This window comes from Lissotriton helveticus, chromosome 5_1 (assembly GCF_964261635.1).
Source record: "Lissotriton helveticus chromosome 5_1, aLisHel1.1, whole genome shotgun sequence".
Taxonomy (NCBI): Eukaryota; Metazoa; Chordata; class Amphibia; order Caudata; family Salamandridae; genus Lissotriton; species Lissotriton helveticus.
Window position 1 is genome coordinate 216,388,331 of NC_136065.1, and position 14,680 is coordinate 216,403,010.

Sequence of the window (14,680 nt, forward strand, 5' to 3'; positions counted from 1 at the left end):
TGCCCTTAGGGCATGTATGTGCGCCATATGCCCACACATGTCATTTTCAGGGGTGCAGCAGGGTGTTCTTGTGACACCCCTGCACCCTTGAAAATATTCGCAATTTGCGATTAGCAAATTGCTCATTGCAAATATCCCCTTCATTCCTATGGGCCTCCTGGCCCATAGTAATGAATGGGAAAATTGCGATTAGCAATTTGCTAATCGCAATTTAGGAATGTGAAGGAATCGCTAGAAATAAGCGATTTCCTACATACATACCGTTTTGCGATTTCTAAATAGCGATTCCTTAAAATTCGCTATTTAGAAATCGCAAATGGTGAGGATGATACATATGGCCCTAAGTCACGCCCTTAATTACACTGGCCACACCCCTTTGAGACACCCCACAGTTTTTTCATCCCAATCTGTATCATCACTTTGTCCCCTGAAATATGATTTTTTTTAATGCTAAAATGGAACCATTGTCTTTACGGGCCATCTGGGTTAATGATAACTCTTGTTTTTAAACAGTAAGTGGATACTCTGCAAATAATACCTACTACTCAGGTCTTGACCTTTGCACTTGTGGCATGAGCCCACTTAGTAATTTACCACAAAGCTGTTACTATTGTTAAATAAGTGTTCACACTGAACTCTTTAAAGAGACCAGTATTTGCCTGCAGGAATGTAACATGGACACACTGAGCTCTGGATAAACAGGTTATGTTTTTCATTTTGTTATTAACAGGAGAAAAGGGCGAAGATGGCATTCCTGGAATACCAGGACTCCCTGGACCCAAAGGTGAGAAACTGACTGATTCATTCATTAGATAGGCGGATCTGGCTCACCCTTATTTATTATTTGCAAAACCATGGTATTTATTATTGTTTCTATGGGGTGCTCTGTTGTACCGAGAGAGCATAATGAACGCAGTGTTGTGCTAATGATGCTGACAACGTACTGGGTGATGTATTCATGAGGTTGAATATATATTGGTCTGAATGAATTGACATTACTGTGCACACACTGGACTGTGATTTACTGCTTGTGACTGGGGTAAACAAAGACAATGATGGTGGAGTGCTTGAATTAAGCGTAGCCACAGCCATCTCAGTTTGGACACCAGCCATATGCAAATCAGCCCTGGTTCTGCTCCATTAGGAACAGTCCAGCCCGAACTGCCAAGCCAGGCCATCTCTGAACCAGAACACAAGCGACTCAAGTTTTCCTTAAGTCGGGGCTCATCAGTTGGGTGCAGCTTAAAGCATTGGCCTGGAATGAGATGCCTGAAGTGTTATGGATATGCCCAGACATGGCCCCGTGCTCACTGTGCCATAGGACTCAATCTATAATCACTGATGGGTCCAAAGTACATTGAAACCCATCTTGGGTTGCTTGTCTTGCCATCTGGAGGGGACGAACCCTGGCTCTTTCAGCTGGACTATCCCTACTCGACCTTGACTAAGTGCCTGATTTAGAGCTCAACGGACACGTTACTCCATCACAATGGTGATGGATATCCTGCCCACCAAAATATGAATCCCATAGGATTTAATGCGATTTACATTTCGGCAGATGGGATATCTGTCAACGTTGTGCCAGAGTAACCCGTCCACTGAGATCTATATCAGGCCCTGAGACTGGTTTGCATAAGGGAAGTCTCTGTCTAGAATGGCACAGTGGCTGTAAAATGATAGTCTGGAATGCGGCCCGAGTGATAGCCAGTGGCTAAGTTCAATTCAAGTATTTCTTTCATCACCTTGGTGATTTTGCAGTAGATGCCCTAATGGCGACATGCATGCCGAAATGTGGATCAAGTGCTCACTGTTCCATGGGGCTGATGGTATACATTACTAATGAGACCTAAGTAGGTGAAAGCAGTCTGGCATTGCCTTTGTCCCTCAGGAGAGGACCCGGCCTGGCAGTCCAGGTGAGACTGTTCCTACTGGAGCAGAACCAAGACTGATTTGCATAAGAAGAGTCTCTGTTTAGGATGGTATAAAGGACAAGGAATGATGAACTACTTTGTGGCTTAACTGATCGCCAGTGCACGAGATTTATTCAAGCTATTCTTCCATCATCTTGTTGTTTTTACAGACAATACCCTAAGTGTGATGGGTTATGCCTAGATGTGGGCCATGTGCTCAATGTGACAGATCATCCAAGCTTTGCCTCGCCGACGTGACCTAAGTAGTTTAAAATGATTTGGGCTTGGTTGTGTTCTCATGGCCTGGCAGGTGGGGATAGACTGTTCTTGTTGAAGCAGAGCCAATACTGATTTGCCTAAGGCGGGTTACTGTCTAGAATGGCACATTGGGGGAAAAAACAATGGTCTGGAATGGGCCTTCTTTATATTTCCTTTTGATGTATGGATGACAAGTGGGTATCACAGCAGACAGCTAACACTATCTGTGGAAATACCTAAATATGGGCCTGTCTCATGCGAAGCACCTTCATCCTTGGGACTGCAATCACAGGGTATTGACAAGAAATTTATGTTCTTATCAGTTGTCAACTCAAGTGTGGGGCCTTGCTTAGAGCAGGGCCCGGGGCAAGTACCCAAGCGGCATTACATTTCTGATGTTCCTGATCATGCACCAAAAAAAGGGCATTTAGCAAATTCTACAAACATGTAGTGAGCAGAAAATACTTTTAATGGGGACGCAAAATAACATTTGCTGTTTTAGGGACCAAAATGGGAACAGCCCTTTTGAAAAAAGAGAATGTTGGACTGCCATGTCAATCGAAGACAACAAGTTATAACATTTCAGTAGTATACAAGTAGTAGTATTGCACAATAATTACTGTAGTGTAAAGCAGGTACCTGAGACAGATATGAGTAGTGATAAAAATGAGTACATTGAGATGAAATGTCTTACTTGTACCTGTTCTCTTGTTACTTATCCTTTTTTTATCCTTTTTTTAGGTGAAAAAGGAGATTCATGCCAGCCAAGCACCACTGGTAAGATGTTAATTTCTCTAGCAAGCAAATGTTTAACGAACATTTACTGAAAACACGGAACCTTTGCATGAAACTATAAGGAAGTGGTCCATTGGCTCTGCCTAGTTTCACTTCCTTTCTTCTGGGAGATGATGTGGCTCTTGTGATAAAGTATAGCACACCTTGTGGAATTTGCTAGTACAATCTTGGGTTGCAAGAGGTAGCAACTGTGACCTCTGGCTTCCCTTGATACCATTGTGGGTCTGTTTGTTTACCCGAGTTTCAAACAGATTTGATGCAGCACAGAGCAGGAGCCCTACACAATCTTGGCAAAGTCCCTACCACTTATTTCTCACTAAGACCTTCAGACCACCTACATTAACAGGGGATTGTCTGACAAAGAAATTAATTGGGCACTATCACTTCAAAGCCGGAAATGTGCCTTAGTGGAAAGAAGATGGAGCCAGACTGTCATAGTAGTAGGCACAAGCCTTGAATAGCCTTCCCATCATCTCACACCAATATATGCTGTAGGAGAATGGCCCCATTGGATACAGGATCCCTGTTATGATATCCCCATCATGTCCGTACTCTCTCTATAGAGGCGTATCAGTGCATTATGAGGCTGAGGGAACTGGGAAACAAACGTCCTAGTGAAACGTCTACTGGCAATACCACTTTTATAGGATGGCAGTAGTTCTTGCATCTATTCGTTGTAGCATTTCTGTGGAGCTTTCCTGCCTCTTCTCTGGGCCTCAAGCACTTTTAGAGATCAAAATGGTAATAGTTGCAACTTCTGTAGTGCATAGATGGGGAAATATTACTAGTTGAAGTCTCATCTAGTAGTGTTCAGTCTTGGTGTCATGACTGAAGCCTGTAGAGTGAGATCCAGGTGTGGCGTGGTGGTCTGTAATAGCATCTTACACATGGGTTGATAAGCAAAAGTAATGTGATGATAGTTTCACCAGCAGCATATCCAAGCCAGTCAGGAGTATGGTCTGAAAGTCACTTGGCTACTGATATTGTGAAAAGTGAGTTCTTAAAGTTTTTCTGATAAATGTCAGTGGTTGGAGTCCACAAACACACTGAGGTGTTTCACTTCAGTCAATGTAAATGGTTCTGATTTTGGTTCCAGGAGTACATAGGGCATGATTTTACCTTTATTCACAGTTGAGCATATTAGATTTAGATCAGTTAAGTTTGAGATGATTATTTGCTATCCATTTGTTTTTCACTACCAGGAGGCATTTATCGAGCTAGGATGACTTCGCTTCTGATGGTCATAGCAGTTCTAAGATAATCTGAGCATTGTCCGCATAATTGTAGCAGGTGAGGCTGAAGGAGCACACAAGTTTGGGAAAGGAAGTAGGGAATATTAAACAAGAGAAGGCGATTGTTGAGCCCTGCAGGAGGCCTAAGTGACAGGTAACGGCAATAAGCTGAAGGGAGGTAATGAAACAATATGGGGTCTATCCTTAAGATAATGTTATATTTATTTAAGGCCTGATCCTTGGGTCCCACTGTCACATAATCTTAGAACTAGCAGTTGGTGGTCCACTGGTTTTATTTTTTATTTCTTTAAAAAGTTTTGTGTAGGGCGGACATGACCCCGGAGGGTATCAGAGCTCTTTACATAGATATAGGTAGACAAAGGAAAATAGGTAGGTGAGCGAAATCATGGAAACAGTGAGGCGTTATACAACAGGGGCAAGCAGAGATTGGGGCAGGCAAAGGAAGCAGGAAGGGTGATAGCGAAAAGAAGGGCAATATACATTAAGAGCAAACCAGATAAAAAAAACAATCACTTAGAGGCAATAGGATCACAGCATCAAGTTCAAAGCATTGTTCATTAGAATAATTTGTTCAATAGTAGAGTTTTGACTTCTCTTTTGAAGGCAAGAGTAGAGGGAATTAGTCTTGTTTCCACTGGAAGGGAGTTCCACATTCTCGGGATGATGCCAGAGAATATATGATTGTAAGTTTTAAGCTTCTTAAATTTCTTGGGCTTGAGCAGCAGTGTGCTGGTGCTCCTTGTGGACCAGTTTGTTTGTCAAGCAGAGTAGGGTGTTGAAGTGTAGTGCTCTATGGGTCATACAAGCGATCCTAAGTTGTATCCTAGCTTCAAAGGGAAGCCAATTGAGTGATTTCAGGTACAGTGAAATGTGATTGGTCTTCTTAGAGCCCGTGATGAGTCTAGTGGCAGCATTTAGAGATGCTCTGATAGGTGCTAAACTGAATTTAGGCAGAACGCAAAGAGTCGCTCTGCCATTTTCTAGTATGGAAATGACAAGTGCTTGCACCGCCGATTTAAAGTCATATTGGGGAAGGTAGGGTTTGAGTTTTCTTACGATGCAGAGTTGAAAGTTCGCTCCTTTGGTTGATGATCTGATGTGATTTTGCATGTTTAAGTTTATGTCTAGCACAAGTCCCAGTGATTTAGTGGAGTCAACGATGTGCGGTATGCAGTTGAGGGCGGTGAGGTTACAGAGAAATTTCAAAACAGTGGGGGGTTGCTTAGTGGGTGCAATGAGGAGGAATTCCGTCTTGAGTACGTTTAATTTGAGATGGTTGGAGGTAAGCCAGTTAAGGGTTTTGAGAAGGGTTCCGTTGAGAGATTTGATGTCCACGGGGGAGGAGTTTTTTACGTAGAGTTGAGTGTTGTCCACATACATGTGATATTGGATGTTGGAGTCTTTAAGAATTACAGTCAGTGGTTCCAGGAAGAGGTTGAAGAGAGTGGGGCAGACTGAGGAGCCTTGGGGAACACCCAGTGTGCAGGGACAACGGGTTGGAGAAAGACTGGTTTGATTTGACCCTTTGTGTTTGGTTGTTGAGGAAAGAGGCAAACCATTTAAGGACTGTGCCTGAGAGCCCCATTCGGCGTTCCAAGAGGAAGAGTAGATTGGCATGTTTGACAGTGTCAAAAGCCAATGAGAGATCGAGTAGGATTAAAAGGCAGGTTTCATTTTGGTCAAGTAAAGTGAGAGCATTGTCCAAAATGTGAGTGATGGCCGTTTCACTGCTGTGTCCAGTGAGGAAACCCAATTGGAATTGGTCGAGAAGCTGGAATTGCTTAATGTGTTTGCGAAGTTGTTTGTAAACACATTTCTCCAGAAGTGTCGCCAGGGTCGGTATGTTTGCGATTGGGCGGTAGTTGTTCAGGTCAACAGGGTCAGCCAAGAGTTTTTTTTAGAACAGGGAGCACTAGGCCTGCTTTCAGGCAGACCAGGATCTCACCTTGAAGAAGTGAAGAGTTGATGTTTTTCAACCAGAGTGTTGCTAGTGAACCTATCATTTCATTAAAGAAGTTAGGGGGGAGAGGGTCATTTAAGTGATTTTAGGGTTTAAGGGTAGAGAGAATGTTGAGGATGGTAATGTCATTAAGTGCAGTGAAAAGACTCAAAGAGGCATTGTTTTTGAGTGAGAGTCCCAGAGGCGAGGGCAGGGGTGTAGAGACAGAGGTGTCAGGAGAGGGCGAGAGGGTGAGTGCAGCAGACCTTAGGTCTGATTCGATTTTATTAGGGGTGGGCATAGTTCGCGAAGTAGCGCTACCCGAAGTGCACTTCGCACTACGCGAACTTCACGTAGCACTACGCGAGCTGCGTAGTAGCATGTTCACACTGTGCAAGATGCATTTTCAATGATTGCACAGTGCGAACAGGCATCCGGCACTGTGCAATCATTGAAAACGGCATCTTGCACTGTGCGAGCTGTAGTTTTCTGCCGCTCGAGTAGATTTTTAATCGAGCGGCAGCTTTCTCAACGCGAACTGGTAGTTTCTCATCGCAAGCGGTCGCAAGCATGTACGACTACTCGCAATGAGAAACCTGACCTCCCCGCGTTGAGAGTCTCGCCGGGATGTCATTTTGCTTGCTCGCAGTCGCGAACATGACGTTGAGGACGGCAAACAAGCAAAAAATTACCGCTGCGCTACGCGTGTTCGCACTGTGCTACGTGCAGCTCGCGTAGCGCAAAGTTGCGCAAACTTCGCAAACTACGCGAACGTAGCGTAGTGCTTCGCCCAGATTTTAGTCATCTTTTCGAGGAAGAATTCAGCCACCACATCGCAGTTTGGTTGCGGGCGAGTGGTGTGCTGAGATTGGGTAGAGGTGTTGTTGGATTGTGATTTAATGAGCTCAAAAAGTCGTTTTGGGCAATTTTTGGCTAAGTCAAGTTGGTACTTGAAGAAATTGGCTTCCACCGTTTTAATGAGTTTATTGTATCTGCTTCTTTGGGATCTTAGAGTGTTTAGAAGAACAGTGGAGGGAGAGGCTCTCCACTTGCGTTCAGCTAGTTTAAGACTGCGTCTGTCCTCATTTAGTTTGTCATTGAACCACGGTTTGGAGTCTTTTATGGGAATTCTTTTTAGCTGAAGAGGGGTCGTATCATTCAGGGCAGATAGCATGGTGTAGTTATAAGGGTCGGTGAGGTCATGGACGTCAGTCATGTTAGAGGGCGGCGGAAGAGAGAGATTGCAGCATTCTATGCGCTCATTAACGCTAGTGTTATGGAGCGGTCTTTTCCAGTGTTTAAGTTTGAGAGGTTGAACGGATTTGTGGTTCCAAATTTCAGGTATCAGGAAGTTGATAAAATGATGGTCAGACCAGTCACATGGGAGAATGGATTTGAGATGAATGGAGTTGGGGTTGGAGATTATGAGATCCAGTGTCGAACCTGAGTTGTGAGTGGGGCTGTCACAGAATTGAGTGAGAGATAGTTCGGTAAGGAAGTTTTTGAGGGTTGTAGCAGCCTGATCGTGTTGGTTATTCCAGTGGAGATTGAAGTTACCAAGGAAGATCTGGGGGGAGTGACAGCCCAGGTTGGAGGAGATGGTTTACATAACTTGTTCGATTAGGTGGAGGTTATCACCTGGGGTGTGGTAGAAGATGTGAAGGCTGCATAAGGGTCTGTCTGTGCTGTTGATATCTATGCAAAGGTATTCTCCTCAAAGCCAATCCAGAAACCCTTATCTCTGACCCCTACCTCTGCCCAAAAAAAGGTACTATTACTAACGACGTGATCTTCTACACTAAAAGAGGAGCTTAGTGGAGATCTACGTTCCACGCTCTACTCAGCATCACCTCTTCCAAAAAATTCCTGCACGGTCTGCGACTTTTGTTCACAAAGTCCCCCACTTTTAGAGCAAATGCCACTGTATCCATCTACAACAATGGGACTATTCTTATTCAGGCCACCGATCACAGCCTGGACATCTTTGAGGACTGGTTTGCTCTCTTTAAAATATCCCTGGTCCATAGCGACTACCCTACTCAATCCAGGTTAGATCTTTCCCGTACCCCATCTCAGGAGGTCCCTGATCCCTCTTTATCGGACCACAGTATGACAACCACCTCACCTTCCCCGATCAACTCCCACTGGACCATAGCTCCTCCAACACCAGGCTCCCCTAACTCACCCATCGCGCCACGCCCTGACCAGACTTTAACCTATAATTATGGTGCACTAGTTCTCCCTCGACCCGACCACCTCTCCTATACTTCCCCAACAGCCCCTCCCACTAGCCGTTGCCTACATCACTCCCTCACTAGACAGTAGGCATGTCCACTTTCCAACAGTAACTCAATCAACCTCCCTTCCCCTGACCTTCCTTACATCACCCACTCGCCTTGCGCGACAGTACATCAGAGTGGGAACTCTCCATTAGGGGGCGTCCCCCACCCCTCCCTCACACCTGCCCTGATCTCCCCCCCACCCTCCCCATTGACCAACCCTCCACGCGACCCATAATCCACACTCTGATCCTGCCTCTAAACTCAGGGTAATTAACCATAAACTGCTGACTCTCAAAAATGCCATACTTAAGCTCATTAAGGCCACGAAGAGCTAGCCCTTGATCTCTCTCCCAACATGCACACACTTGGGATCCCCCATTTCTTCCACCGGGCCAACACTTGTGGTCCCACATACGAACCCCCCAGAATCCCACTACCCAAAATTCTAACACCACCCCCTACCCTAGCGCCATGTCTAGACCCGGCAGATCCTTAAATCCATATCCAGAACCTGATATTCTCTCCCTCCTCCTTGAGTACACCTCTCCTCCTTCGAACATTTCTAGCCCTGCTATGTGCTCTTGTACAGCCCCACTAATTACACTTAACACAATACTCCCTAACCATGATAATGCCGATCCCATCCGAACCATCACCCTCAACCCCCATGGAGCGCCCAGACTCAATGACAATTCCATAAACTCCAATAACCTCCTGCAGATCCCCACGTCACAACCTGCGCCCACAGACACCATGCACAAATCACACCCGAAATGCATGCTACCTAACTGTAGATCTGCGGTGAAACATGCCACAGACCTTGCTGATCTCATCCTAGCCCAATATCTGGAACTCCTTATCCTCACAGAAACATGGCTCAACGACTCCTCTGGCCCTATCCTTGACCTATTAGTCACTCCTAGTCACAACATTATCAAACTCGACCGAGTTAAAAAATTAGGAGGTGGCATTGCCTGTATCTTCCGCAAATCTCTCACAGTAAAACAGTCCCCCTCAGCTAATCTCTAGTACAGATCGGGTAGGAGTAGATCAGCAACTTTATCAACAGAGTTCTTGAGGTCATCCCAGGTGGTGGGAAGATGCTAATTCTGGTTCTAAATCCATTTGGTCTGCCTGACAGTAGTCATTTTTATTCAGTGTAGGTCGACAGCTGTGAGTAAGCCACCCTTTCAATGAGTTCATGTTGACAGGGCCTGTTAGATATTAATCTATAGCGTGTTCAGTTAGTACTTTTTAATGTCAGATGTTTTTGTGCCACCTGGGATTTCACCAGTAGGCAGGAAGGAGAATATTGTCTCTTTCATTGCAAGGGCAGCATAGAAGAATGGTTTAAAAAATATTTATATGCTTGGAGGGTACAATCTCAGCCTCTGGTGATTGCTCGGGACCTCATTCCATTCACTAATTTCTCAGTAGACAAATAACAATGGTTTGGAATGTTGCTCAAGTCATTCCTAAGGTATAGCCTAGCAAGGTTAGGCTTCCTTATGAAATAATGCCCAGGGAATATGGTGAGATCAGTGCAACACCCTGCGATTTAATGAAATATGTTGACTCGAATGGCAAAGTAGAACTAGATGCCCCCATGCCAAAGTTCTTTTCATCTTTATCAGTGTTTTATAATCTATAATGCTGGACAGAAGTATTTGGTGATTCCCAAGTTTGCATCCTGTAGCTCTCCGCTAATGACATACCTGTACATTCTGCCCAAGAAGCCCTGTTGTGCATCTTCCTCGAACCCCCTCTTGAAGAAGTAAGCTAGACGCTAAATATGCCACTGCAATTGTAGAACAAAACCACCTAGTAGTAGTCATGGAGATGGCATTTTCCTGGTCCTCCAGCACCATAGACACATATAATATATAATCAGAAGGGTTAGGAACTGTAAGTAGATTAGGTGTAAGGACTGTCCTTGTGTCTAGCAGATGAAAACGTTCTTTGCACAGAGGAGAAGGAGATGGCACAAAACTGTCAAAATCAGTTTCTGTGCCCAGTTTAGAAAAGTAGGTATGTTGGGAAGAAAATTGGAATCTCATCTCAGAATTTCTTTAAAATATGCACAGCTCCAAATTCACATACTGCGGACAATGCGGCAAACAAAAAGTTCTGTTTCATTGTCAAAAGATTAACGTTTACTGATTCTCTGGGTTTAAAAAGATGTATCCGCAAAACACCAGGAACCAGAGATAAACTCCATGGCTATGTTAAAAACGGGGGCAAGGGATGAGTCATAGAACAATGTTTCAAAAGTGTAGAATCTAGAATGTCTTAATCATCCCGATTCTCCCATGGTTCCCTAAAAGTTTGAATAGATGACAATTGAGATATGGGAGAAGATATAGATACACTTCTTGGGAAACCTTAGCACAAAATATTTAACCTGGAACATACTGATGAGGATGAGCCCTGCGGACCACAAAGATCGACTATGCCATGTGACCTTGTGTTTTAGCCACAGACATGCTGGAGAATGGGACGGATGAACAACAGGTGAAAGTAGGCAATGAATGGCTGGAGTTCTGTGGTCTGTGAGAAACACTAAACCCACATCTGTAATAAATCGTGATCCTTATAAGATCACCTTCTTGGAAGGAATAGGTTGACATTTCTTCCACTGGAGCAGAAATCTGTGATGGATCAGACATCTCTGACTTGCTTCCAAACACTTTACAGTCTAAGACTCCAATGGTATATAAATCACCTTGCCATCGAGGTGCAAGTTACAGTTCCATCCTTAAAAGTGAAAAATGCAACTAATAGAACCACCTTTTTTGTGAAGGCCATGGTGCTGACTTGAGGCATAATGGAAGGACTCAAAACTGGAAATCCCAATTCTGCAAACAAAGCCTCAGATGCTCTTGGGGAATATGCGCTATTGAAATGTGAATGTAAGTGTCCATTAGATTTACTGTTATCATGAAGTTGACTGCTAGAACCAAAGGTATGATCTTTTTAAACCATCTCCACCTTGAATGATACCAGGTTCTTTCATTGATTCATTCATTTCAAGTCTATCGCCATTTTGAATCCCCCTGATATCTTCTGAAACAGAAAGATGATCATATAGATTCCCAATTTTTCTCCTTGTTTGGTTATGGTACTACTTTTCTTTTGCTTTGTAGATCATGAATGGATTTGAGAAAGGCAGAACTTTTATCTATATACATGGGCCAAGGTGTCTCTTTGAATCCTGGATCTGGAGAGGAACGTTTAAATTCTATCCAACATCCCTCCAAGCAAACTATATAATCCATGCATCTGATGTAGACGTCTCCCACATTTTCAAGAAGAATAAAAGGGTGCCCCTTTTAGGAAATAAAAGGCAGCGGTTGTCCTATGGATAGTCATGAAAAAAGTCTGTTTGGTCATGGAACTTGGTTTATACTTCAATTGAATTCAGCTGGAGTAATCTTTGCCAAGTTTGAGAAATCTAGAGGATTGTTGTTACTTTTTAGGAGGTTGCCAAATGGAAAACTTTATTGTGGACCCTGATGATGTTGGATATTATTGCTGCTGATACCGAAAACAAAAGGAGTGCTTCTTCTGCCCAAAGAGCTGGACTGAAAAGAGATATGAAGAGCCACCCATTTCTGTGATACTACAGTATTCTAGTCCTTCAGTATCAGGGTCTTTCATGATGAAACAGCTGCTCCTTCACTATAACAATGTCAAAAGAAACATCAGATAAAAACTGTATCTGTCTTTCCATACCCTCTAAGAGGGAAGAACATTCAGTCCCCTTCCCAAGAGACTTGAAGAGGTTTTTAAAATCTGTAATCTGTGATTGAGCATGATGTGCCTAATACATTTCAGTCCTGAGAGCCTAATGAGGACTTAGAAAGGCCTTTTTCAATGATGAATTAGCCTAATTGTACGTCACATTTTTCATACTGACATTGTATGACATGAAATTTCTTTCAATCAGACTTCCTACCAGAGAATCAACATCAACTAACACTGGTAATTCATCATCAATGTCTTCCAATGGAGAAATGTTTGCTATGAATCTTTTGCCAATCCTTCAGAATACCGTCGCTAACACTAGAATGGATTAGGGGATTCAGTTGAGCAGACCTCAGAAACAGAGGTGCTGGTGTTTGAAACCTCATATTTTCCTGAACATGAGATACAAATTGTGGTTTCATGTGTTTACAGGTAAAATTGATTTCTGATCCTCCAGAATCATTTCATGTTCCTAATCGTAGTCAGACCATTCAGAGAATCTCTCAGGGGAACTAGTACTTTTCGGTACAGTGTCTTTTTTATTTTGTTTTTAATGTAGCAGTTGTCTCAACAGCAATCTTCCTGAGTCTTCATCCTCAGGCTCCTTCTACATATCCCTGTAGGAAAAATGGATCTAGATGTGGATAAGGTGGAATGAGAATGGAGCTGATTTCATGTTTGAAAATGTTTACCCTTGCTGCTAGATGAAGTAAGTGTAAAATACTTCAAAACTCTGTCAGCTGTAATTGCTCAGTAAGGAAGCAAAATTGTCACCAATTTCAACAACTCAGTTGATAATGTCTTCCGTTTAGTCCAAAATATACCCCAAACACAGTGAGAAGATGCAGCCCAAAGGCCAGAGATACCAACCTTGGAATTGGGGAACCAAATTCAAGCTAAGGAGACAGCTTGACATCTATCACTTAACCTACCCATGTCTCTGATGTTGTGTTATGTAATCTGGTTTTCATGTAAATCACTTAAATGCCCTTAGGCTGAGTTCGCACCATATAAAACTGCAAACAAATGAACAACACACTTATTCGGTTTCATCCTCTCGGCAAAACTGAAAGCATGAGCTCCACACCTGAAATAAAGTGCACATACATGAGAAATGCTGCATAACTCCGATTATTTGACTGTGTTTAACCACTAGGGTGATATGGACATGGAGATTACATCCAAGGACTGGTCACAGAAGCAGCAGCTGTTGTGTGCTGCTGCAGTGCCCCCCATCATACTCCCATGGGTCAGAGCAGGAGAAACTTCTGCTCTGGCCCAAGGGAGTGACACGTTCCTGCCAATTACTTGAGTGTGTCAGTGATGCAATCACAACATTGACAGGACTGACACCCAATGAACCAATTCCTGGTTCCCTTGGGAACATGGAGGGACTGAAACCAGCCCTGTTCTTTGTGCTCTGAAGAAATCATGCAGTTTCTCAGCATTTCAATGATACCTCAACTTTCATGTGGGGCACCAGACAATCATACTGTGATGAGATCACCTGGCACTTTCACTGGACATTTGTGATTTTTTTAAAGGGGTGAGCGGCAACTTGGGCAAGGACCTGTACTACTCTCACCCACCTAACAAAGCCATTCTTTCTACTCACTCCTGGGGAGTCGACAGAGGTCAGAATATAGACAGGAGGCAAAATTGTGGTATTTGCCCTTATCGGTGAATCCAGGGAGGGTTGGAAGGTCACTAGACACCTAGCATTTAATAACCAAAGAAAATAAAGTGGTGGGGCAGCCAACGATGGTGCAGGACCATGGTCCTATCCCACAAAAGAGCACAACAATCTGACTGTCTCTTCTGGAAGGCAAACTGTGGGCTCTATCACAATATGTCTCGCCTCCCCTTCTCGAGAGGCAGAAACCCTACTAGACACCAAGGATTTTGTATTTGGAGCAAAAGAAATGAGTGCAAGCGTGCCGGCCTGGCATTAGTTCATAGCCCCAACAAAAGGGAAAAAACTGTTTTTATGCACCCCTCACTGGGAGGCACCCCTCCCTGGGAAGCAAAGATGGAGTTTACCCCCTATTTGCCCTCATGGGGCAGAACGCCTACTAGATACCAGAGATTTCAAATGGTGTCAAAACAAACAAAAGAATGCAAAAAACTGTTGTTTTTGAGTGACAAAATGTGATGTATACATGTTGCAATTTAAGCCAATTCCTGTCACACATGATTGGAGTACCATTTCTATTCGGGTACATGTGGAAACACTGGGTTGGTAGAAAATGTGTTGATCCCAGCAGATTCCAGAACTTTCGCTCACAAAACTGTTAGGAGGATGTGTGTTTTTTCAGAAATTGAGGTTTGCTAAGGCTTCTGGGTAACAAAACCTCACGGGAACCATGCATGCATGCCACCCTGCACTTCCCAAGGTGTATTGGAATATTTTTCTGTCTCACGGATGAACCAGGGCCCAAATCCACAGCTACCCAAAATGCAAAATATGGTCAATTTTGAGTGGAAAAATGTGATCGATTC

The 14,680-nt window shown here is 43.7% G+C and overlaps 1 protein-coding gene across 1 annotated transcript in view; it reads left to right on the forward strand.

Moving 5' to 3' along the window:
• Positions 1–14,680, forward strand: part of LOC144754343 (ficolin-2-like) — a 192,087-nt gene that overhangs the window by 113,173 nt on the left and 64,234 nt on the right. Inside the window, exons 6-7 of the mRNA XM_078642032.1 lie at positions 731–784; positions 2,910–2,945. Coding sequence (XP_078498158.1) covers positions 731–784; positions 2,910–2,945 — 90 coding nt within the window. The remainder of the gene's footprint in view (positions 1–730; positions 785–2,909; positions 2,946–14,680) is intronic.